Raw genomic sequence first — 27260 nt, 5'->3', positions numbered from 1 at the left:
CGGCGTACTCAAAAAAATTTGCACAAAAAATATATGGTCCATTTTCTCGTGTTACCCTTGTGAAAATGAAAAAAGTGAGGCTAAACCAATATTTTTGTGCGAAAAATGAAAGAGTTAATTTTTTCCTTCCACATTGCTTTAATTCTTGTGAAGCTAATCTAATGGGTTAATAAACTTCTTGAATTTGTTTTTAAGCATTTTGAGGGGTGCAGTTTTTAAAATGGTGTCACTTTTGAATATTTTCTGTCACATAGGCCCCTCAAAGTCACTTCAAATCTGACGTCGTCTGAAAACATAAGTTTTGCAAATTTTTGTGAGAAAAATTGCTGATTAACTTTTAACTTCCTAGCAAAAAAAAATTTGTTTTAAAAATAAAGCAGATGTGGTAAATGTTATTTATTATCTATTTTGTGTGATATAATTATCTGGTTTAAGGGCATCAAAAAATAAACATTTTAAAATTGTGAAATTTTCAAATTTGTTGTCAAATTTTATATATTTTTCTAAATAAACGTAACTCATATCTCACAAATGTTACCACTATCATGAGGTGCAATGCGTCATGAAAAAACAGAGTCACCGAAATATGTTGAAGCATTGCAGTTATTAGCTCATGAGGTGACACTGATAAGAGTTATACAATTTGGCCTGGTCAGGAAAGTGAATATAGACTTGGCGGTGAACGAATTAACATACACATCATTTCGTGCAGAAGAATCGTGACCACTGATCAGATGATTGTTAAAAATATTAGAAAATCTGATATTTTTTTTTACTTTGCTAGTTTTGATAAATGTTTGTCAAACATAATATTACAATATTACAATATTACAGTAATGAATGTTCACATGAAAACTGTAACAAAACAAAAAAAATTAAGAACTGTCATTTAACTCACCCCTTCTCACATGTATAAACTGCTTTGGACTCAAATAAAAAGTCTTTTACTTCCAGTACTGCATTTGATACGGTGGGAGGACGGCCACAAGATTTTCCTGTAAGTGATGTGCATGTTAGCAAAATACAGTATATAAAACAAAAAAAAACTTTTTGATGTCATTTTTACGTTTATGTTTTTTCTTTATAAATACATAGTTATCAAAGTCTCATAAAATTTAAAGACTAACATGCATCTTAAAATACAGCAAGCATCATCAACTAGCCATTACAATGGTCGGGTTTTTAGTGAGTAGGTGATAGATGGGCAGGACGCCTACTCACGATATTTCCACCTCAATGGTATGGCTGGGAACAGTGGGAAGCTAAATGAGCAGCCACTGTTCTTGTTTCTTGGTGTAGTGTGTTTGGAGAGGAAAGTCTCCAGACATGGCTCCAGGAGGAGCTGAAGACATATGGTTGTCTGAGCGGGTGAACCCCTCAGAGATAAGGACTTTGCTGTGATTTATCTTTTGTTTTGCCATTATTCCAGAATGGCCATGTTTATTTTGTTACACCCTGCACTGGTTTATGCTGTCCCATAATAAACCAGCAGGTGACTTACCTAAGAAGCCTTCATGTGTCTACCTCTGAAAGCAGCTGAGTGAGCCAATCTACCACACACTACAGTGGTCAACAACCCTCTGGGGTTGTTCACTGGGATGTACAGATTATTTGTGGATGACACACCTATATCTATATTTTCACTATAGCTCATAAATTTATTATAGTCCTATTACAATTTGTACAGTTTATAATCATATTTGGTATATTTGTTCTCATTCATATAGGAGAGCTAATACAGTCTAAGTGTTCTGTATATGTTATTTGTTAATGATACATCTTATATGCTGGATATGGTCCTTTTAAATATAGATGAGCAAACTTGTTAGGAAAACGTTCGCCAATCTCATATTTGGCACGAACATAGCACATTTGGATTTGTGTTCGGTTTCAAGATCATTTTACTGAAAGTTTTCAAAATTCAATCACAGTTCGGAAAGGGTTGGAGGGGAGGGGGTGTGGGGAATTTTTTTCCTCCCCTAGCTTTATGTGTGTCAATTCCGGTAGCCAATCAGGTCGCAGAAACCATCCACAACATCATGACACAAGGTCTTCTGTAATTGGCTGCCGAAGTCACATGTCCATGACCATATAAAAAGTGGACATCTTGTTTTGCTGGCGCCAATTTTCTCAGTGTCACAGTGCAGAGAAACCGCTTCTCTCCTGCTGGTGCAGGAAGTGAACTTGTCATTTAGCTAGATATAATACTGTCCTGTATGAAATATACCTTCCAGCATCTAACTAGATTGTGCAAAGACTGTGTTAAAGTCTGAGGAGTCCCCATTTGCATATCCAAATCGTTTGTAATAAAACTGTGCTTCAATGAGAAACCAGAAGGCCAGATTTCCATTTAAAAATCGTTAGGTCTAATATAGGGGTGCAGTCAGGAGACCAAATTAGATAATATAAACCATTTCTGATAAATCAGTGTTTCAATGAGAAATCAGAAGGCCAGATTTCCACTTAAAAATCATTAGACCTAATATTGGGGTGCAGCCAGGAGGACCAATTAGCTACTGCAAATCGTTTGTGATAAAACTGTGTTTCAATGAGAAATCAGAAGGTCACATTTCCTCTTAAAAATCGTTAGGTATAACAGTGTTGTTCAGGCACACTATTTAAGAAAATAAATATTGATTGTTCATTTAGTGACAGGTGACTGACAGCTGTGGGCCTAAGGTTGTGAAACAGCAGGTTACAAAATGGGAAGGATATATACAGTGCAGCGCCCCAGAGTCCTGGTCGTTGCAGTACTGATGCTCCGCTACTAAGGGGAGTGATGGTACGTCTGATGGCACTAAAGTAGTTCACCTGACCAGGTATCACAGTCACACATTACACTTCACACTCTGGCCTCCAGGGGGAGCAAAGGGTTCTATGTATTAGGCCACTCCTCACAATCTGGTAAAACTGGGGGTTGGATAGGAAGTTAGAGAGAAGCTGACTGGGTTTTGCTCAGGCAACATCCTGTGAGAGAGGGAGTTCCTGGGAAGATTCAGGGGGGTCTCTGTCAGGGGTGGGATCCTGACAGTGGCCTAGCGAAAAGGACAGAACGTTACGGAGCCGTGCCTGCACACGTTGCGGTGGCATCCTAAGAAAGGACACGAAGCAAGGTTTATTGTGGAGAAGTGAGAAACGAGATCACAGCACAAAGGTGAATAGAACCAGTAGGAGTCGTGCCTTAAGATCGTGGCAACATCCTACTGAGGCGCGTAGCCGGTGGCCGGAATGCCGAGGAAGTATTGGGCTCCAAGCATTACTTCAAACAGCGGCAGGACAGTTAACTTTAGGTTGGCTGTCTCACCGAAATCACCTAAGCAGACAACGGAGGCAATTGTGGGAGAGGGGCATCTCTAGGGTCCCAGAATAATTCAGGCCTACCCCGTCATACGGGTGCGTCCTAGCCAAATCATCTGGGGGACGGAGAGAAAGAACATCAGAAACAGAAACAACAGTTGTGAGGACTATCCCGTGGTGCTCAGCAGGGAGGTACTACAACACACAGGCGCTAGAAGGTAGGCACTGATTTCCACCTGCAAAGGGAACTCTGGATGTGCCTTCGGACTGGTCGGTCTCAGCCAGCCCTGTTAGCAGTGCTCTGGATTGCGGATCCTGAAGCCTTCAGTAAAGAGGTAAAGAGACTGCAACCCTGTGTCCTCGTTATTCATCGCACCTTGCACCACGCACCATCATCACACCTTTCATTGGACGCCCCTTAGCAGGGTCACGGACCGGGTCTAGCCAATGTGACAACCCCAGGACCGAGACAGAGAGGCCCGGTACCGAGTACCCCACGGCCCTGCGTCTGGGGGCACTCCAACTTGGCGTCACGAACAGGATCTACTTAAGCCTGAAGAATCAGGTCATGTGTGCCTTGGAACTGTGATTGAATTGTGCTTGAACCGTGATTTATTGCAAAGGCTGTGTATTGCTATTTGCCGCCAAAAATTCCTGCCAAAACCGCCTCCATTACAGCGCCACGAGGAGCGCAGGAGAAGAAGAAGGGCGTGGATTTGTGGGCATGGACAAACTGAAGAGCGCGAAGAGCAATGGCCGCCCAGTCTAAGTATTTCTGTACCTTGAGGACGTGTCCGTCAGCAGCCGAGATCCGCCTCCTGATTCTCAATGGAGGGCGGAGACAAAGAAAGTGAAAACGCCCACGAAGGAGAGAGCGGGAAAAGGACAAAGAAGAAGTCAGCCACGTGGAGGACGCCATGGCCAGCCACCCGGAGCGTGGGGTCGGAGCAGAGGACTCCCCCAGCTACCCGGAGTGGCACCGTAACCAGGCCTCCTGTTGTGGATTCTGTTTTTGGGCTCCCTCTGGTGGTTACAGCTGGTACTGGGTGACTTTGGTGGGTTGCGGTCTCTGGTTTCCACCTGTCCATCAGAGGCTGGGTGTTTCCTATTTAACCTGGCTTTCCTGTCATTCCCTTGCCGGCTATCAATGTATCAGTGTGTCTCTGTTACCTTTGCTACCTGCTCCTAGGCCTTCAAGACAAGCTAAGTCTGGATTTCCCTGTTTCATGTTTGCTTTCATGTTTTTAGTCCAGCTTGCAGATATGTAATTCTCTGCTGCTGGTTGCTCTAGTGGGCTGAAATTACCACTCATGTACCATGAGTTGGCACATGAGTTCAAGTAATTTCAGGATGGTATTTTGAAGGGTTTTAAGCTGACCACGCAGTTCACCTTTTGTATCCTCTGCTATCTAGCTTAAGCGGGCCTCATTTTGCTGAATCTGTTTTCATAACTACGTTTGTGCCTTCCTCTCATTTCACCGTCATTATATGTGGGGGCTGCTATTTCTGTGGGAATATTTCTCTGGAGGCAAGATAGGTCTGTGATTCTTCTGATAGGGGTAGCTAGATCTCCGGCTGGCGCGAGACGTCTAGAGTCCCCCCAGGAACGTTCCCCGGCTGCTGTTGAGTGTTGAGGTTCAGGATCGCGGTCAGCTCAGGTTCCATCACCCTAGAGCTCGTCCTGTTTTTGCCCGTGTTATGTGTTTAATTCCCTGCCATTGGGAACATGACAGTATAGCCGGCCCACAAAGTGTTAATTGTTTGGGCTGAAGCAGGAGAAAAAGAAGTGTTGAAGGGAATTTTTTTTTTTTTTTTCCCTCAGAGTTTTGCTGCCTAGCCCTTAATTGCTGTCTAGCTGCTTCTTACCTCCTCTTAACCCTTGATTGGCTCTGACCTTAGCTGTTTAACATGGATGTCCAGAGTTTGGCTTCCAGCCTGAATAATCTTGCTGCAAAAGTTCAAAACATACAGGATTTTGTTGTTCACACTCCTATGTCTGAACCTAGAATTCCTATTCCAGAGTTTTTTTCTGGAGATAGATCTACCTTCCTGAATTTCAGGAACAATTGCAAATTGTTTCTTTCTTTGAAATCTCGCTCCTCTGGAGACCCTGCTCAGCAGGTCAAGATTGTAATATCTTTCCTGCGGGGCGACCCTCAGAATTGGGCATTTGCATTGGCACCAGGGGATCCTGCATTGCTCAGTGTGGATGCGTTTTTTCTGGCACTGGGATTGCTCTATGAGGAACCTAACCTGGAGATTCAGGCTGAAAAGGCTTTATTAGCCCTCTCTCAGGGGCATGATGAAGCGGAAGTATATTGTCAAAAATTTCGGAAATGGTCGGTGCTTACTCAGTGGAATGAGTGCGCCCTGGCTGCAAACTTCAGAGATGGTCTTTCTGAGGCCATTAAGGATATTATGGTGGGGATCCCTGCGCCTACAGGTCTGAATGAGTCTATGGCTATGGCCATTCAGATTGATCGGCGTTTACGGGAGCGCAAACCTGTGCACCAGTTGGCGGTGTCTTCTGAACAGGCACCTGAGACTATGCAATGTGATAGAATTCAGTCCAGAAGTGAACGGCAAAATTATAGGCGGAAAAATGGATTGTGTTTTTATTGTGGTGATTCAGCTCATGTTATATCAGCATGCTCTAAACGCACAAAAAAGGTTGATAAATCTTTTGCCATTAGTACTCTGCAGTCTAAGTTCATTTTGTCTGTAACTCTGATTTGTTCACTGTCATCCATTTCCGTCGATGCCTATGTGGATTCGGGCGCTGCCCTGAGTCTTATGGATTGGTCATTTGCCAAACGCTGCGGTTTTAGTCTGGAGCCTCTGGAAGTTCCTATTCCTTTGAAGGGAATTGACTCTACACCATTGGCTATGAATAAACCGCAGTACTGGACACAAGTGACCATGCACATGACTCCCGTTCATCAGGAGGTGATTCGCTTCCTTGTACTGTATAATTTACATGATGTACTAGTGCTTGGTCTGCCATGGTTACAAACTCATAATCCAGTCCTGGATTGGAAAACAATGTCTGTGTTAAGCTGGGGATGTCAGGGGGTTCATGATGATGCACCTCTGATTTCAATCGCTTCATCTACTCCTTCTGAGGTCCCTGCGTTTTTGTCTGACTATCGGGATGTTTTTGAGGAGCCTAAGCTCAATTCGCTCCCTCCTCATAGGGATTGTGACTGTGCTATAGAATTAATTCCTGGCAGTAAGTTCCCTAAGGGTCGTTTATTTAATCTGTCAGTGCCAGAGCATACTGCTATGCGGAATTATATTAAGGAGTCCTTGGAAAAGGGACATATTCGTCCATCTTCGTCCCCTCTGGGAGCAGGTTTTTTTTTCGTGGCAAAAAAAGATGGTTCCCTGAGGCCTTGTATAGATTATCGCCTTCTGAATAAGATTACTGTCAAATATCAGTATCCATTGCCATTACTGACTGATTTGTTTGCTCGCATTAAGGGGGCTAGGTGGTTCACTAAGATAGATCTTCGCGGTGCGTATAATCTTGTGCGGATAAAGCAGGGTGATGAGTGGAAAACCGCATTTAATACGCCTGAGGGCCATTTTGAGTATTTGGTAATGCCTTTTGGACTTTCTAATGCTCCTTCAGTCTTTCAGTCCTTTATGCACAATATTTTCCGTGAATATCTGGATAAGTTTATGATTGTGTATTTGGATGATATTTTGGTGTTTTCTGATGACTGGGAGTCTCATGTTCTACAGGTCAGGAAGGTGTTTCAAGTCCTGCGGGCCAATTCTCTGTTTGTGAAGGGCTCAAAATGTTTCTTCGGAGTCCAGAAGATTTCTTTTTTGGGGTACATTTTTTCTCCTTCTACTATTGAGATGGATCCCGTCAAGGTTCAGGCGATTTGTGACTGGACACAACCTACATCTGTTAAGAGTCTTCAGAAGTTCTTGGGTTTTGCTAATTTTTATTGTCGGTTCATTACTAATTTTTCCAGTGTTGTTAAACCTTTGACTGATTTGACTAAAAAGGGTGCTGATGTTGCTAATTGGTCTCCTACGGCTGTGGAGGCCTTTCAGGAACTTAAGCGCCGGTTTTCTTCTGCTCCTGTGTTATGTCAACCAGATGTTTCACTTCCTTTTCAGGTTGAGGTTGATGCTTCCGAGATTGGAGCGGGGGCGGTTTTGTCACAGAGAAGTTCCGATGGCTCGGTGATGAAGCCATGTGCGTTCTTTTCTAGAAAATTCTCGCCCGCCGAGCGCAATTATGATGTGGGTAATCGGGAGCTTTTGGCCATGAAGTGGGCATTTGAGGAGTGGCGTCATTGGCTTGAGCGTGCTAGACATCGTGTGGTGGTCTTGACTGATCACAAAAATCTGATTTACCTTGAGTCTGCCAGGCGTCTGAATCCTAGACAGGCTCGTTGGTCGTTGTTTTTTTCTCGTTTCAATTTTGTGGTTTCATGCCTGCCAGGTTCAAAGAATGTGAAGGCAGATGCTCTTTCCAGGAGTTTTGTGCCTGACTCTCCTGGAGACTCTGGGCCTACTGGTATCCTTAGGGATGGGGAAATATTGTTCGCCGTCTCCCCAGACTTGCGACGTGCATTGCAGGAGTTTCAGGCGGATAAACCTGATCGTTGTCCACCAGAAAGACTGTTTGTTCCGGATGATTGGACCAGTAGAGTCATCTCCAAGGTCCATTCTTCTGTGTTGGCTGGTCATCCTGGAATATTTGGTACTAGAGACTTGGTGGCCAGGTCTTTTTGGTGGCCTTCCTTGTCAAGGGATGTGCGCACCTTTGTGCAGTCTTGTGAAGTGTGTGCTCAGGCTAAGCCTTGCTGTTCTCGGGCCAGTGGGTTGTTGTTATCCTTGCCTATCCCGAAGAGGCCTTGGACGCACATTTCCATGGATTTTATTTCAGATCTCCCTGTCTCACAGAAAATGTCCGTTATCTGGGTTGTGTGTGACCGCTTTTCTAAGATGGTTCATTTGGTACCCTTGCCTAAGTTGCCTTCCTCCTCTGAGTTGGTCCCTTTATTTTTTCAGAACGTGGTTCGTTTGCATGGGATTCCGGAGAATATCGTTTCTGACAGGGGATCCCAGTTTGTGTCTAGATTTTGGCGGACGTTTTGTGCTAAGATGGGCATTGATTTGTCTTTCTCTTCTGCATTCCATCCTCAGACGAATGGCCAGATGGAGCAAACTAATCAGACCTTGGAAACTTATTTAAGGTGTTTTGTTTCTGCTGATCAAGATGACTGGTTTGCCTTTTTGCCACTGGCCGAATTTGCCCTTAATAATCGGGCTAGTCCTGCTACTTTGGTTTCTCCTTTCTTTTGTAATTCGGGGTTTCATCCTCGTTTTTCCTCTGGTCAGGTGGAGCCTTCGGATTGTCCTGGAGTGGACGTGGTGGTGGACAGGCTACATCAGATTTGGAATCAGGTGGTGGACAATTTGAAGTTGTCTCAGGAGAAGACTCAGCAGTTTGCTAATCGCCGTCGCCGCGTGGGTCCCCGACTTCTTGTTGGGGACTTGGTGTGGTTGTCTTCTCGTTTTGTCCCTATGAAGGTCTCTTCTCCTAAGTTCAAGCCTCGGTTCATCGGTCCTTATAAGATCTTGGAGATTCTTAACCCTGTATCTTTTCGTTTGGATCTCCCAGCATCGTTTGCTATTCATAATGTGTTCCATCGGTCGTTATTGCGGAGGTATGAGGTGCCCGTTGTTCCTTCGGTTGAGCCTCCTGCTCCGGTGCTGGTGGAGGGAGAATTGGAGTATGTTGTTGAGAAGATCTTGGATTCTCGTGTTTCCAGATGTAAACTCCACTATTTGGTTAAGTGGAAGGGTTATGGTCAGGAGGATAATTCCTGGGTGGTCGCCTCTGATGTTCATGCGACTGATTTGGTCCGCGCCTTCCATAGAGCTCATCCTGATCGCCCTGGGGGTTCTCGTGAGGGTTCGGTGACCCCTCCTCAAGGGGGGGGTACTGTTGTGGATTGTTTTTTGGCTCCCTCTGGTGGTTACAGCTGGTACTGGGTGACTTTGGTGGGTTGCGGTCTCTGGTTTCCACCTGTCCATCAGAGGCTGGGTGTTTCCTATTTAACCTGGCTTTCCTGTCATTCCCTTGCCGGCTATCAATGTATCAGTGTGTCTCTGTTACCTTTGCTACCTGCTCCTAGGCCTTCAAGACAAGCTAAGTCTGGATTTCCCTGTTTCATGTTTGCTTTCATGTTTTTAGTCCAGCTTGCAGATATGTAATTCTCTGCTGCTGGTTGCTCTAGTGGGCTGAAATTACCACTCATGTACCATGAGTTGGCACATGAGTTCAAATAATTTCAGGATGGTATTTTGAAGGGTTTTAAGCTGACCGCGCAGTTCACCTTTTGTATCCTCTGCTATCTAGCTTAAGCGGGCCTCATTTTGCTGAATCTGTTTTCATAACTACGTTTGTGCCTTCCTCTCATTTCACCGTCATTATATGTGGGGGGCTGCTATTTCTGTGGGAATATTTCTCTGGAGGCAAGATAGGTCTGTGATTCTTCTGATAGGGGTAGCTAGATCTCCGGCTGGCGCGAGACGTCTAGAGTCCCCCCAGGAACGTTCCCCGGCTGCTGTTAGTTGAGTGTTGAGGTTCAGGATCGCGGTCAGCTCAGGTTCCATCACCCTAGAGCTCGTCCTGTTTTTGCCCGTGTTATGTGTTTAATTCCCTGCCATTGGGAACATGACAGCCTCCACCACTGATGCTGAATTCCTGCAGGCCGGCGTGGACGAGCTCAGCAACCAACTCCTGCGGACGCAGCTGAGCACTGAGGCTGGGTGGAAGAAGATCTTCATCGGGAGCCTCACCAGATGCCTGTCGGCAACCTCATCTGGTCCGGAGCAGGAAAGAAGTTCCAGCGCTCCGAAGCCAGAAAACAAGGCCCTGCCGGAAAGCGAGATGCTGCAAACAGAGATGATAACGTCGCAGCACAAGGCCCCGCAACCAGCGTTCCAGACCCCAGCGGAGACAGAGGAGACCGGCACCGGAGGGACCGCATCTGAAGCAGGTATGAAGGACGACCCTGCCCTGATGACCGACACCACTCCAGCGACTGCTAGTGCTACAGCTGCTGACCCCGTTCCAGTGAGTGATCTTGCAGCAGCCACTACCTCTGCTGCAGCAAATGCCCATACTCAAACTGCGCAGACCTCCATCGCTGCGCATGACTTAACCGTACATGAAAAACGGATTAACGGCATTTATCCAGCACTGGGTGTAACCCTGGACCTCACCCTTCCTAGGCCAAGAAGGGTTAAGTGCCTGGTGCAGCCCTGGAAGCCGTCCAACTAAACCTCGGAAACCTGAAACTTTAAATAGTTAACTGTTTGTTTGTCTGCTGTTTTGTTGCTAAAACCCGACCAGGGTTAGTCCTTAAAGGGATCCCTTCGTTTACCCGGGATCCTTAATGCTTTATGTTTGTTTTGCATCACTGTTTTAAAAGACTGCTGAATCATGGATGGCGAATGATTCATAAAGTGTTGCTGTAAATAGTTGCACCTTCTTAAAGGTGCCCCCTACTGGTTTTACAAAAAGGAGAACTTTTTGAAGAGACTGTTCTTGAATACAGCGCAAAAGTTCTTGCCTTTAAACGGACTTGCAGATAGAGAGTCTGCACTACCTCAAAGAGACTTGAGTCTCTCTTAAAGGGAATGTTCACGTGTTGCACTTAAATATGATGTTGCCTTAAGAAAAAGTTGGATTGTAATAATGTTTACATAGGAATAGTATGTAGTTAGTTAGATAGCAATAGGAATTGTTTAATAATGTTACTAGAGATTGAGGACAGGAAAGAGTTGAAAGCCGAATTTCAATAAAGTGAACCCGTAGGGGTTAGTGAGTCCTCCTGGAAACCATAGAGAGATGGTTGATTGATCTTGTACTGTGAATAAAAATTGAGCTAATAGAAGAAAAGAGGCAGTAGGCCTGGACGAGTAGAAAGGCGGTCCTGCATGTTCAAAGTAAAAGTGTTGTATTTAGAAAATAAAGACAAAGTTAATTTATATCTTAGAGTTTTATAGTAGGCCTTTAGTGGGTTCAGCTTATACGCCCTTAAAGGAAAAGTTAAATTATTGTTTAAAACTTGCACTTAGTAGATAGAATACCCGGCTGGGTAATGATGGTTATTTATAGTCGAGTTAGTCATAAGTGTTATTTATAACCTTGAGTAAAAATGTTACAAAATTTTCAAAATTTTTGCCAAATTTCCATTTTTTTCATAAATAATTTTAAGTTCTATCAAAGAAATGTTACCACTAACATGAAACCAAATACGTAAAAAAAAAAAACAATCTCAGAATCAGTGAGATACGCTGAAGCGTTCTCGAGCTATAACCTCATAAAGTGACAGTGGTCAGAATTGTAAAAAATAGCTTTGTCATTAAGTACTAAGTTTGCTCTGTCACTAAGTGGTTAATATTAATGAAAGCTCAACTGAACAAACACCGTCTTGTCCTAAAAAAAAATCCACTGACAACTTCTCTTATTGGACGAGCTACTCTACTCCCTTTCTGTGTCAGCCACACAGCAGTACTGCTTTGTAGATGAGGGCCAGAAGAAGCATGTGCTCCAGTGGATGGCAAGCCCTGCATCTAGTGGCCTCTCCTCCTCTTCCTCCACCTTAACATCACACAGAGTACCATCCTCAGAGGTGGCACCCCAAAAACCCTAGTTTCCAACCACGGCACAAATTTCCAAATGCCCAACTGACTGTGGGGAACCACAGATGCGCTATTCTGCAGAGCTGTTCACACATTCTATTTCATGGGCATCAGAGGTGTGCTCCAAAAATTCACAGAATGCAGAGGAGGAAAGCATCTGCACAGGGTCCCCAAATTTTTCATGTTGGATCCGGAGCAGGACGAAATAGTCACCAGACGTTAACCCCTGGTGATGGAGGTGATCTTGATGAGACTCAGATACCAGAGTGATGCAACCATGACAAGAACTGTGGCTGTGGCCAGCACCGGTCGCGGGTGTGCAGTTCACAGAGGAGGCAAGGGTTGACTGGCCTGAGTCTTTTTTGAGACAGCAAAAAATGAGCCAACTCGCGTTACCTGCCAAATTAAAAAAAAAAAAAACTCAGTAGAGGCAAAAAGTGCAATAATTTCACAACTACATGCATGAACCGACACATGCATGATCAACATGCCTTAGTGTGGGAATCTGACTGTGCTAAAATGCCAACCACCGGCTGTCTCATCAACCCCATCTGCTGCTTCCTCCTTCTTCATCACCATGCATAAGTCTTCTCACACAGGTCTCTGGACGCAGAAACTCCACTTGTTTACCACCTACAGTTGAGGGAAGTGAGAGCCCGTCATGCCTGCTGTTTTTGTGTCACCTAGCACAACACATCTTTCTCAATCCACCATAACATCTCCGCCTGAACCACACTCTTGGTCCAGCAGTTTGTCCTGTTCTCTGTACTCCACCCTCTTTCAGCACAGCAGCGAGCCCTCGGTCCCACAGTTCTGGTCACGTAAAATAATGTTTCCTCCTACACATGCCAAAACTAAGAGTTTGAACTCTACCATCTCCAATCTGTTGGCCACTGAAATGCTGTATTTCTGCCTGGTAGATACGGATGGATACAGACATCATAGAATTCCACTCTGCACATGCTTCAGCGACAGTGGCAGCAGCAACGAGCCCTGCTGCAGTATGTCCTTTTGCATAGCCTGGGCCAACGCAGTGCAGACTTGGTGCAAATCATGCTTGTGGAGTGGGCACAGAAGAAGGACCCCTGCACCCTTCTGCACAGTTTTAAAATGGCTACTAAGATGGTTAGCGCTGACTGTTCTGTCCAGCAATATAATTTCTGTCTAAAAAGTTTAGTTATTCTTTGTGTCTCAGTTATCACAGACAATGTATTTTCGGTTTGTATTAATCCTTCCTATATTTTTATATTGTAAGGTAACAGCACCATCTGCTGGTGGTTTTGATGTATACATTTTAGTTTAGTTTGCAATGTATTAAGGGAAGTTCCTAGGGCATTGTGGGATTGCTCCTGCTGCATTGTGGTCTTATTATGACACTGTGAAGGGAATAGCAGCCATTGTTCCTGTATGAGAAACCAGATCACTTGTTTTTCTGCATGCTCCTTGTAAGCAGCCTGTTCTAAGCATAGTTGGTAAGTCACTATCTATGTTACAGTCCTGTGTTTGTAAGAATGTTTGCTGTATTAAATAGGTAATCACCAGCTTGTATATTACCTCATGTTGCTGTGTATTGCAGACTATCTGTTTTTTATGTATTGTACAGTTACATATTCTGAACTGCTCCTGTTATTGCATCTTATAGTTTCACCCTTTCCTGTCACATCTACAATCAATTAAAGAAGCTTACAACTTTACAGCCTCTTTTTTTAAAGAAGACAGGGGGGTTTAGCTACATGTCTCATTGCACACCTTACTAACGTGTATGAGGACAGCATACTGATGATGCCATCATCAGCATCACTATTCAGGTCATCTACATGTTGGAGCACACTTTCAATAGTCTGCGTGAGGAGGTGGTGATCCCAGAGAAAAAGGTGGAAGCAGAAGAGGATTCAGAAGGGACAACAATACCTCAAATTTCCAGACTGTCGTCGCTCAGGCATGTGCCATGGAAGGGTGACTTACATTGATCGAGGGGGGCTCATGGTACCAGACAAACTGTTAGTTAAGGCGCAAGAGCCGAGGAGCAAACGGAGGAGGACAAGGTAATGGATGAGAAAGAGTCATGACAGGAAAAGGAAAATGATCCCCTCTCTGTTGTCCGTGGTTGGCAGGAGTGGACGGAGGAAGCAACCGTGAGTGTTACTCCACCACCAACGCACCGTGGACTTGAACTTCTTGCAAGCGCCCGACACCTGAGCACCCTCTTGCTGCACTATCTTCAACATGATGCCTGTATTCTTTGAGTTAGAAATAGTGATTACTACTGGGTTGCCACACTGTTAAATCCATGGTACAATAGTGAATTTAGCCAGATGCTTCCCCCCACTGGAAAGGGACGTGTGTTTGCTGGAATTTCGAACCACGCTTGTAGACAATCTTAAGAGTGGTTTTCCCCAAGACAGCAGTGAGGCACACAGTGTGCATCCCAGTTCTAGACAACCAATCCCTGAATGTCAAGGCATCATCGCAAAAACATTAGCAGCAGCAGCAGTGCAAGTGGCATAAGCAATTTCAGTGAGTTGTTTCACACTTTTTTTACACCAGCCCATGCACCACCAGAACAGAGTACAAGTCTGACACGTTGTGAACGACTGGAGAGAATGGTTCAGGAGTATCTGGAGCTCAATATCAATGCCATCAGGGGGGTTTGGACACTTTTGAATTTTGGTCTTCAAAAATGGAAGAGTGGCCCGTGCTCGACTTTCACACCTTTTAGGTTTTGGCATGCCCGTCAGCCAGCGTTCTCTCAGAACGTGTCTTCAGCACTGTTGGTGGCGTCCTGATGGATAAGCCCATCCAGCTATTCCCAGAAAGTGTAGACCGCCTAACTTTCAACAAAATGAACAAGTCATGGATCTCCAATGACATTTTCACCCCAGTTACAGACTGTGCGGACTAGGCGATGGTGTAGTTTTTAGTGTCATGCATTGATCTCGCATTATTGCAGTCTGTGCCACCTTTGTGGTGGCTTCTGTGCCTCCTGTTGCTACAGCTGCTGATGTTATAAACATATATTTTGAAACATGGAGAATCCAAGATGGGCCTCCATCTGGTGGGTTGCCTGTAGTGGAAGGTGTATCAGAGGCCTATTATACTGATTCTACTATGTGGAATTTGATGCTACTTTAGTGATGTGTGACAATGTTTTTTTGAAATTTGGAGACTCCAAGTTTGGTCTTTGTACCATCTGAGTGTGGTTGGAAAAAAAATTGGAGGTGTTGCCTGAGCTATCAGGGTTCCCAGCTAAGAAGGCTTACACTGCTCCCTTAACCAATAGGTCCTCATTGAAACTTCAGTTGAAAGCTGTAAATGCTGGGCCAGACCCTGTTACCTCATGCATTGTCCATGGCTGACTGCTGCACCATCTGCAAATTTCTACTGTGGGTCAATTGATGCCACTTTTTATGGTGTCTGCCCCTAATTTAAGCTGTTTGGGAAGCTTTTTGTCACCCTTTAAAGTATTATGTATACATTTGGTTTCTCCTTCCATTGAATTTAATGGCGTTCGGGTACGTTCGGCAAATATGCTCGGCTAACGTCTACGTGTTCGGCAAATCGAACCAAACCTTAAAAGGTTTGCTCATTTCTACTTTTAGAGGGTACTTGTCAGCAGGATTATGCACAGTAACCTACAGAAACTGTCAGGTTGGTGCAGTTATTCTGATTAAAATGATACCTAGGTTGATGAAATCCGTCTTGTGGTTGTTGTTTAATTTTTATTTTCAGTTTTGAGTTAATAATATGCTTGTTGTCATGGTTCCCAATGGCAAGGGAACGTAAGAAACATATAAGTAACGAACGAGCTCTCGGGTGATGGAAACTCGAGTTGAACGTGAGCTAAATATACCACACAACTAACAGTAGCCAGGGAGCATACCTACGGCTTCCTATATGCCACGCGCCAGCCGGAGGACTAACTACGCCTGGTAGAGGAAGAAACAGACCTGGCTTACCTCTAGGGAAATACCACAAAAGATGATAGCAGCCCCCCACATGTAATAACGGTGAATTAAGAGGAAAAGACATACACAGTATGAAAGTAGATTTAGCAAAGAGAGGTCCACTTACTAGATAGCAGAAGGATACAAAAGAGGACTTCACGGTCAACTGAAAACCCTTTCAAAAACCATCCTGAAATTACTTTAAGACTCCTGTGTCAACTCATGACACAGGAGTGGCAATTTCAGCCCGCTAGAGCTTCCAGCTACAGAGAATAACAAAACTGCAAACTGGACAAAAGGTACAAAACAAAAGGACAAAGTCCACTTAGCTGATCAGCAGACTAGTAGCAGGAACATGCAACCGAAGGCTCTGGTTACAATGATGACCGGCAAGGAAAAGACTGGAGAGCAAGGCTAAATAGGAAACTCCCAAACACTGATGGAAGCAGGTGAACAGAAGCAGCAAAGTGCAAACAAGTCACCAGTACCACCAGCAACCACCAGGGGAGCCCAAAAAGCGGATACACAACAGTACCCTCCCCTTAAGGAGGGGGCACCGAACCCTCACAAGAACCGCCAGGGCGATCTGGATGAGCCCTATGAAAGGCACGAACCAAATCCGAGGCATGAACATCAGAGGCAGTTACCCAAGAATTATCTTCCTGACCATAGCCTTTCCATTTAACCAGATATTGAAGTCTCCGTCTGGAAATACGGGAGTCCAAGATCTTCTCTACGACGTACTCCAATTCACCCTCCACCAGCACAGGAGCAGGAGGTTCAGTAGAAGGAACCACCGGTACCTCATATCTCCGCAACAACGACCGATGGAACACATTATGGATAGCGAAAGTTGCCGGGAGGTCCAAACGAAAGGAAACAGGGTTAAGAATCTCCAAAATCCTATAAGGACCGATGAACCGAGGCTTAAATTTGGGAGAAGAAACCCTCATAGGGACAAAACGGGAAGACAACCACACCAAGTCCCCAACGCGAAGGTGGGGACCAACATGACGACGACGGTTAGCAAACTGCTGAGTCCTCTCCTGGGACAATTCCAAATTATCCACCACTTGTCCCCAAATCCGATGCAACCGATCCACCACCGCATCCACTCCAGGACAATCCGAAGATTCAACCTGACCAGATGAAAAACGCGGATGAAACCCTGAATTGCAAAAGAAAGGAGAAACCAAAGTGGCAGAACTAGCCCGATTATTAAGAGCAAACTCCGCCAACGGCAGAAAGGCAACCCAATCATCCTGATCCGCAGACACAAAACACCTCAAATAAGTCTCCAAAGTTTGATTAGTTCGCTCCGTCTGGCCATTGGTCTGAGGATGGAATGCAGACGGAAAGGACAAATCAATGCCCAACCTGGCACAGACTGCCCGCCAAAATCTAGACACGAACTGGGTACCCCTGTCAGAAACGATGTTTTCCGGAATACCATGCAAGCGAACCACATTTTGAAAAAACAGAGGGACCAACTCAGATGAGGAAGGCAACTTAGGCAATGGCACCAAATGAACCATTTTAGAAAAACGGTCACACACCACCCAGATGACAGACATCTTCTGAGAAACATGGAGATCCGAGATAAAGTCCATAGAGATGTGCGTCCAAGGCCTCTTCGGAATAGACAAGGGCAACAACAACCCACTAGCCCTAGAACAACAAGGCTTGGCCCGAGCACACACATCGCAAGACTGCACAAAAACACGCACATCTCGAGACAGGGAAGGCCACCAGAAGGATCTAGCCACCAAATCTCTGGTGCCAAAAATTCCCGGATGACCTGCCAGAGTAGAAGAATAAACTTCCGAGATGACTCTAGTGGTCCACTCGTCAGGAACAAACAGTCTACCAGACGGACAACGATCAGGTCTATCCGCCTGAAATTCTTGCAAAGCACGTCGCAAATCTGGAGAGACAGCAGACAAAACCACTCCATCCTTAAGGACACCAGCAGGTTCAGAATTCCCAGGAGAGTCAGGCTCAAAACTCCTAGAAAGAGCATCTGCTTTCACATTCCTAGAACCCGGTAAGTACGAGACCACAAAATTAAACCGGGAAAAGAACAACGACCAACGTGCCTGTCTAGGATTCAGGCGCCTGGCAGACTCCAAATAAATTAAATTCTTGTGATCAGTCAAAACTACCACCTGATGTCTGGCACCCTCAAGCCAATGACACCACTCCTCAAATGCCCACTTCATGGCCAAAAGCTCCCGATTACCAACATCATAGTTTCGCTCGGCGGCCGAAAATTTTCGCGAAAAGAACGCACAAGGTCTCATCACTGAGCAGTCGGAACTTTTCTGCGACAAAACCGCCCCCGCTCCGATCTCGGAAGCATCAACCTCAACCTGAAAGGGAAGAGAAACATCAGGCTGGCGCAACACAGGGGCAGACAAAAAGCGGCGCTTAAGCTCCCGAAAGGCCTCCACGGCAGCAGGGGGCCAATTGGCAACATCAGCACCCTTTTTAGTCAAATCCGTCAGAGGTTTAGCAACGCCAGAAAAACCAGCTATAAATCGACGATAAAAATTAGCAAAGCCCAAGAATTTCTGGAGACTCTTCAGAGAAGTAGGCTGCGTCCAGTCGTAAATAGCCCGAACCTTGACAGGGTCCATCTCAATAGAAGAAGGGGAAAAAATATACCCCAAAAATGAAATTTTTTGAACCCCAAAAACACACTTTGAACCCTTTACACACAAAGAATTCTCCCGCAAAACCTGAAAAACCCTCCTGACCTGCTGAACATGAGACTCCCAGTCATCAGAAAAAATCAAAATATCATCCAAGTACACAATCATAAATTTATCCAAATATTCACGGAAAATATCATGCATTAAGGACTGAAAGACAGAAGGTGCATTAGAAAGGCCGAAAGGCATTACCAAATACTCAAAATGGCCCTCAGGCGTATTAAATGCGGTCTTCCACTCATCCCCCTTCTTAATTCGCACCAAATTATACGCCCCACGAAGATCAATCTTAGAGAACCACTTAGCCCCCCTTATGCGAGCAAACAAATCAGTCAGCAAAGGCAACGGATACTGATATTTGACTGTAATTTTATTCAGGAGGCGATAATCAATACAAGGCCTCAGAGAGCCATCCTTTTTAGAGACAAAGAAAAAACCAGCTCCTAAAGGAGATGAAGAAGGACAAATGTGTCCCTTTTCCAGGGACTCCTTAATATACTCGCGCATAGCAGCATGTTCAGGTACAGATAGGTTAAACAAACGACCCTTTGGAAATTTACTGCCAGGAATCAGATCTATGGCGCAATCACAATCCCTGTGAGGAGGGAGTGAACCAATCTTAGGCTCTTCAAAAATATCACGATAATCAGACAAAAATGCCGGAATCTCAGATGGAATAGATGATGAAATGGACACCATAGGAGTGTCCCCATGAGCCCCCCGACATCCCCAGCTTAACACAGACATAGCCTTCCAGTCAAGGACTGGGTTATGAGACTGTAACCATGGTAATCCAAGCACCAAAACATCATGTAAATTGTACAACACAAGGAAGCGAATCACCTCCTGATGGTCTGGAGTCATACGCATAGTCACTTGCGTCCAGAACTGTGGTTTATTACAAGCCAAAGGTGTAGAATCAATACCCTTCAGAGGTATAGGGACTTCCAGAGGCTCTAAATCAAACCCACAGCGCCTGGCAAAGGACCAGTCCATAAGACTCAGAGCGGCGCCAGAGTCCACATAGGCATCCACGGTAATAACTGATAATGAACAAATCAAGGTTACAGACAATATAAATTTGGACTGTAAAGTGCCAATTGAAATGGACTTGTCAACCTTCCTAGTACGCTTAGAGCATGCTGATATAACATGAGCAGAATCACCACAATAGAAGCATAACCCATTTTTACGCCTATAATTCTGCCGCTCGCTTCTGGACATAACTCTGTCACATTGCATTTTCTCTGGCGTCTCTTCAGACGATACCGCCAAATGGTGCACGGGTTTGCGCTCCCGCAAACGCCGATCAATCTGAATTGCCATTGTCATGGACTCATTCAGACCTGTAGGTGCAGGGAACCCGACCATAACATCTTTAACGGCATCAGAAAGGCCCTCTCTGAAATTTGCCGCTAAGGCGCACTCATTCCACTGAGTAAGCACAGACCACCTACGAAATTTTTGGCAGTATATCTCCGCTTCATCTTGCCCTTGAGATAGGGCTATCAAAGCTTTTTCAGCTTGAATCTCCAAATTAGGTTCCTCATAAAGCAACCCTAAAGCCAGGAAAAACGCATCCACATTGAGCAACGCAGGATCCCCTGGTGCCAATGAAAATGCCCAATTTTGAGGGTCACCTCGCAGCAAAGAGATTACAATCTTAACCTGCTGGACAGGATCTCCTGAGGAGTGAGGTCTGAGAGAAAGGAATAATTTACAATTATATTTGAAATTCAAAAACCGAGATCTATCTCCGGAAAACACCTCTGGTGTAGGAATTTTAGGTTCAGAAATAGGAGTATGCATAACAAAATCTTGTAAATTTTGAACCTTCGTAGCAAGATTATTTAAACCTGCAGCCAAACTCTGAGGATCCATCTTTAAACAGGTGAGCTCAGAGCCATTCAAGGATTAGAAGGAGAGAAAGGCAAAGGCTGTAATTAGAGCTGAAATACAACTAATCCAACTATGGAGCAAACATAGGAAAAAAAAAAAAAAAATCTACAGACTTCTTTTTTCTCTCCTTTCTTCTGCCAATAAGTTTAACACGGGCCGGTCATACTGTCATGGTTCCCAATGGCAAGGGAACGTAAGAAACATATAAGTAACGAACAAGCTCTCGGGTGATGGAAACTCGAGTTGACCGTGAGCTAAATCTACCACACAACTAACAGTAGCCAGGGAGCATACCTACGGCTTCCTATATGCCACGCGCCAGCCGGAGGACTAACTACGCCTGGTAGAGGAAGAAACAGACCTGGCTTACCTCTAGGGAAATACCACAAAAGATGATAGCAGCCCCCCACATGTAATAACGGTGAATTAAGAGGAAAAGACATACACAGTATGAAAGTAGATTTAGCAAAGAGAGGTCCACTTACTAGATAGCAGAAGGATACAAAAGAGGACTTCACGGTCAACTGAAAACCCTTTCAAAAACCATCCTGAAATTACTTTAAGACTCCTGTGTCAACTCATGACACAGGAGTGGCAATTTCAGCCCGCAAGAGCTTCCAGCTATAGAGAATAACAAAACTGCAAACTGGACAAAAGGTACAAAACAAAAGGACAAAGTCCACTTAGCTGATCAGCAGACTAGTAGCAGGAATATGCAACCGAAGGCTCTGGTTACAATGATGACCGGCAAGGAAAAGACTGGAGAGCAAGGCTAAATAGGAAACTCCCAAACACTGATGGAAGCAGGTGAACAGAAGCAGCAAAGTGCAAACAAGTCACCAGTACCACTAGCAACCACCAGGGGAGCCCAAAAAGCGGATACACAACAGCTTGTGCTCCGGGGCGGCCCTGTGGGGGGGGGGGTCATCATGTGTGCTTTGATTAGGTATTCATGTGTATGGCTACTGACAGGTCACTGATCTCTCAGTGACCTGCAACTAGTTTACATAATTAATATTACATATTGCTTGGGAAAAAAAAAAACCTTCTGCAGGCAGGGGCCAGCATTGGTGCCTGATCTGCAGCCTGATCGCATATGTAATGTGTTTCTAATTAATTTCTTTGCTGATATTCCTTAAAAAAATCCATTTGAACATGTGCCGGCCACGCCTGTGCATTAACAGCTATCGGTGAACCCATAGCTGCTACTGCACAGTCGCCGGCAGTGCCACCTTGCTAGATAGTTGCTACTGCGCAGGTTCCGGCAGCAACATCTTGGAGGATGAATTTTTTTCTCCAGCAAGATAGCGCTGCCAGCGCTTGCGCAGTAGCTGCTATCAGATCACTGATTGCTGCTACTGCTACTGTGTGGCCGACTCCATTTTCAAACAACTTTTTTTTTATTAATATCAGGAGAACATCAAAGAAATTAATTATAAACACATTACAGATGCGATCAGGCTGCAGCGCAGGCACCTGCCTGCAGAAGGGTTTTTTCCAAGATATGTATAATATTCATTATGTAAACTAGGAGGCAGGTCACTGAGGGATCAGTGCCATACATAGACTAATTTTTTTTGTTTAGGAATTTATGGATACCATCAAAAGAATAATTAAATGCGCAATATGGATACATTCATGGAGCAGCACAGGCGATCCGATCCGATAGATGCTACTGCGCAGGCGCCAACGGCACCATCTTGGAAGAGGCATTTTTTCTCTAGCAAGATAGTGCCGTCTGCGCCTGCGCAGTAGCAGCTATCGGATCTCTGATAGCTGCTACTACGCAGGTGCAGCCGGCACAATTTTCAAACTGATTTTTTTAGTTTACGAATTTATAGATACCATCAAAAAGAATAATTAAATGCACAATATGGTTGCGATCATGGTGCAGTGCAGGCACCACCACCTGCGTCTGCCTGCAGAAGGGGATTTATTTTTTTAATATATATAATATTCATTATGTAAACTAGGGGGCAGGTCACTGAGGGATAAGTGACCTGTCAGAAGTCATACTGGTGACACCTAATCAGAGCATCACATGAAGAGTCCCGGAGCACGAGCATATCATTAACTCAAAACTGAAAATAAAGATAAAACAACAACCACAACACGGATTTCATCAACCAAGGTATCAATTTAATCAGTGTAAGGGCGCCAACCTGACACTGTGTGTAGGTTACCGTGCACTATCCTGCTGACATGTTCCCTTTAAACCAGAAGAATAACTTGAGTACTTACGTTTACAGAACTCTTTAGACATTCCTGACCAAGTGAAGTTTCCCAAACAAGTTATACTATTCCTGTACATGTTATTCCGAATATATCCACTTTTGCAATTGTATTGTACTGTGGTTCCAGCAAAAAAGGTTGTTATGGCTTTCGATCTGATATCCAGTTGGGCATAATAAAGGTCAGGCGGGTCATCACAAATTCCTGATTAAAACAAAAAATAAAATGCTGATTTTTTAACAATATTAATATAAATATAAAAACAGTAATAAAACAAATAGCTTCTTGCATAACTTTTGACAGTTTTCAGTATCAAAAGTGTCTGGTCACATGTTGCTTATGCTACTGTGAGGAGCCTGAATGGACCAAATGTGCTACCATGGCGTGCAGGGTCTCCAAATTTGTCTTCCATCAAGCATTTCTGGGAAGTCATTGGTCGGCAATTCTAAAGGGAGCTGCCAGCAGCACATCATAGCAGCCAAGGTGTGCCAAGTGTAAGCATTTCTGCGCATGGCGCTCAAGCTCAACATTGAATAAATTAAAATGTTCTGAAAATGTTGTTTCTATTTTTTCATCATTTGCATATTCCACTACTTTTCATTCTAGGTGTCGAAATTTCAATGTTGATGAGTGTGTTTTGTTAAACTGGTTATCCCCTTTCAACAATCTTTTGCTGATACGCTCAGTTATGTGTATAAAAAACAAACAAACTAACCTTTACTTAACAATCCCAGGCCTAGTGATGACACTCAGGTTCCAGCCTCTTTTCATTAGCTGCAGAAATTGTCTCGGCAACATTCTGTAGCCAATAAGTGGCGTCAGTGACTCTGCCGATTCAGACAGGGAGGATAAGTAAAGTTCAGTTTGTTTGTATAACTGAGCAGGTAAAAGATTGTTGAAAAGAGACAACCCCTATAAGGAATAACAATAGAAGTAATTTTAAAATGATTAGACTAAATACACAAGTCTTTATATTTCTCAACTCTGCCATCAAATAGAGAAATAGATCATATGTTTCAGCCATCAACAGAACTATTGCTATTACTCAAATCAAACAAAACAAGATTGGATTGATTTTTTTTATCAAATGGGCTCTCCCAGAATGTATTAGAAATGACCTCCATCACATATTTCAAGCTGCAATCGGTCCTAGTCACTTGTCAGGAATGGATGGGTTGCTGACTGAAAATAAAAGAGATTCCAACTCACACTACCCAATGTACTAAAAATCAATGTACTTATATTGAATAATCCATGGCCAGAAAGCAAGTCACAAGTGCTGTTATTGCGTTTTTCAACTCACACAGGCACCTTACTTTCTGTTTCCTCCTTCATCTATTCTACCCTCCAAGACTTAGGGAGGGATAGGATGGACAGCCGCTGAGGAATACCATCTGAAAACGATCAGCCTCTTATTCCAGATTTCATGGGACGCTCAGGAATCTAATTTGACACTACAAGCCTCACTGAAATTGACTTTTTCAAAGTCTACTTCACTGAGGATATTATAAATCTTATGGTGGCCCAGACAAATTTATATACCCATCAATTTTTCATCCAAAATCTCACATCATCATTTGCCAGATGGACCCCTGTAAATGCATCAGAAATTATGACATTTGGGGGTATTGTGCTGCATATAGACATAGTGAAATTCAGTAATCCTGGAGTGCTGATATTTTATAAAGCACACCAGTTTTTTATATGGCCATGACAAGGACACAATTTGAATCAATACTAACATTTTTGCATTATGGACAATTTGGACAATTTTATATTACAGGCTGATTTATGTAAACTAGAAGCTTGGGCTGATAAATGGCAAATGAGCTTTAATGGGGATAAATGTAAGGTCATGCATTTGGGTAGAAGTAATAAGATGTATAACTATGTGCTTATCTCTAAAACTCTGGGCAAAACCGTCAATGAAAAAGACCTGGGTGTATGGGTGGATGACAAACTCATATTCAGTGGCCAGTGTCAGGCAGCTGCTACAAAGGCAAATAAAATAATGGGATGCATTAAAAGAGGCATAGATGCTCATGAAGAGAACATAATTTTACCTCTATACAAGTCACTAGTTCGACCACACTTAGAATACTGTGCACAGTTCTGGTCTCCGGTGTATAAGAAAGACATAGCTGAACTGGAGCGGGTGCAGAGAAGAGCGACCAAGGTTATTAGAGGACTGGGGGGTCTGCAATACAAAGATAGGTTATTACACTTGGGGCGATTTAGTTTGGAAAAACGAAGACTAAGGGGTGATCTTATGTTAATGTATAAATATATGAGGGGACAGTACAAAGACCTTTCTGCTGATCTTTTTAATCATAGACCTGAGACAGGGACAAGGGGGCATCCTCTACGTCTGGAGGAAAAAAGGTTTAAGCATAATAACAGACGCAGATTCTTTACTGTAAGAGCAGTGAGACTATGGAACTCTCTGCCGTATGATGTTGTAATGAGTGACTCATTGCTTCAATTTAAGAGGGGACTGGATACCTTTCTGGAAAAGTATAATATTACAGGGTACATATATTAGATTCCTTGATAAGGCATTGATCCAGGGAACTAGTCTGATTGCCATATGTGTGGTCGGGAAGGAATTTTTTTCCCCATGGTGGAGCTTACTCTTACCACATGGGTTTTTTTTGCCTTCCCCTGGATCAACATGTTAGGGCATGCTAGGCTATGGGTTGAACTAGATGGACTTAAAGTCTTCCTTCAACCTTAATAACTATGTAACTATGTAACTATTATAGTGATAATGCGCAGTGTTCTCCCCGAGACGAACCCAACCTTGATCGTCTATACAAAATTCGACCAGTAGTTGAGAGCCTGTTTGTTGGGCTCTCCATGTATGTGTTGTGACTGTAACACAGCCACGACACATGCAGCTGCAGCGACGATCAGCTGATTATCGGGAATGCTCCAGGTATCCGGGTACCCAATGCAGCTATTCGGGAAGCGCTATAGCTATTTGGATAAGAACTTATCCGAAGCTATTCGCTCATCCCTAATGCTTACCTCTGCACTCTGGTGGGTTAGATTTCCATCTTCCATCATGGCCACAGGTAATTGAAGCTTGACCGACAAGCTGAAATCCTTCATGACAGTCATATGCTACAGTGTCATTGTGAAGGTATTCATCCAGTTCAGGAGCATACCACCCATTCTTAACATGTGCAAGAGTAGGACATGTGTAAACTGTAATACATATAAATGAATTAAAAAATTAATCTTATATCTTGAAACAATCTCTCTTTAATTTCATTTATCATTTCAAATGCTGACCACTTATTTTCACATATTGACTAGTGTGACATTGACCATTTTAAAACAAACATGACGATGGGTTCACAGCAGCTGCCAATTAGTTTTGGCATATACTGTATATCTGGAATAAATTCAGATATATATTGCAATAAAGAAAGACACAATGTTAAAATATGGACATTCACTTTCAGGTATATATTTTGTTTGTGCATGTTCCCTCTGAATTTCAAAGTGCTGCAGAATATGAGGGTATCATGGAAATATCATTATTACTAGTAAACTTGCTGCCATGTAGTCCTCTATATTCTTGAGCTCTCTATAACCCCCACCCCCACAACTGATTGTCAGCTTTCTGCCTATCCACAGTGTACACACGAAGCTGCCAATCTATGGTGAAGGTACAGAGCTCTGAATTAAAAAAACTTCTAGATCTGCAGCAGATAAAACTGATTTATCAAAACTGCAGCAAACTTCAAGTAAGTGATGCATCCCTGAGGGGACAAGAGGGTTGAGGATATAGATCTTTTTTATTGCTTTTTTTGTAAAAAGCGTTATCAGATAAGTGACCTATTGAAATGAGTGGAATTTTCACATAATGTTTGGAAAATCTATTTCTTGGTATTTTGTCTATCATAACCATCATTAATTCATCTTTACATAATCACTTTTTACACAGGATGGGGTGTCACCTATCATGATGATTTTGAAGATGGCTTAAAAATCATGACATCCAACGACCTAGCATTTTGCTTGTTTGTCAGGTATTTGTCGGCCTGTTTTCTGATTATCTACCCATCTAAATAAGACCTAGATTGGTCTGTGCAAATGGCCATTTGACTTGATTAAAATCTGTGTCATCTGGTAGAAAAATAAACTGATGTGCTTAAAAATCTATCTGCAAAAGACAATGATTGCAGCATGTAATCAAATATCTAAAAGACAACTCTATCATAGGGAATAGTAGCATAAGTGAATTATATCGAGAGCAGTCTCAGTAACTGCTCAAGGCTTCGGGGAGATTGCCCTTATTATAACATTTTGTGGGACACTATCACATGTGTGTGCCAGCCACAAGACGAAGTGGAGCTACAGGAGATCAATGAATTGGGGATAGGAGAGCAGGAATTATAATGAATTGAGTGAGGGCGAGGAGGAAATTATATTATGGTGAATTGAGGGTGGGGGAGAGAGGAAATTATTATAAATTGAGGAAATTGGAGTG

General features: G+C 43.7%; 1 protein-coding gene across 1 annotated transcript in view; it reads right to left on the bottom strand.

The window, feature by feature from the left end:
* LOC143815681 (sushi, von Willebrand factor type A, EGF and pentraxin domain-containing protein 1-like) overlaps positions 1–27260 on the bottom strand; it is a 493353-nt gene that overhangs the window by 162212 nt on the left and 303881 nt on the right. The window contains exons 8-10 of the mRNA XM_077295192.1: positions 25790–25969; positions 22772–22966; positions 899–995 (exon numbers count right to left, since the gene is read on the bottom strand). Coding sequence (XP_077151307.1) covers positions 899–995; positions 22772–22966; positions 25790–25969 — 472 coding nt within the window. The remainder of the gene's footprint in view (positions 1–898; positions 996–22771; positions 22967–25789; positions 25970–27260) is intronic.

Source organism: Ranitomeya variabilis, chromosome 3, assembly GCF_051348905.1.
Source record: "Ranitomeya variabilis isolate aRanVar5 chromosome 3, aRanVar5.hap1, whole genome shotgun sequence".
NCBI lineage: Eukaryota > Metazoa > Chordata > Amphibia > Anura > Dendrobatidae > Ranitomeya > Ranitomeya variabilis.
The sequence above is the reverse complement of the archived record's forward strand: the minus strand, read 5'-3'. Positions and strand labels throughout refer to the sequence as shown.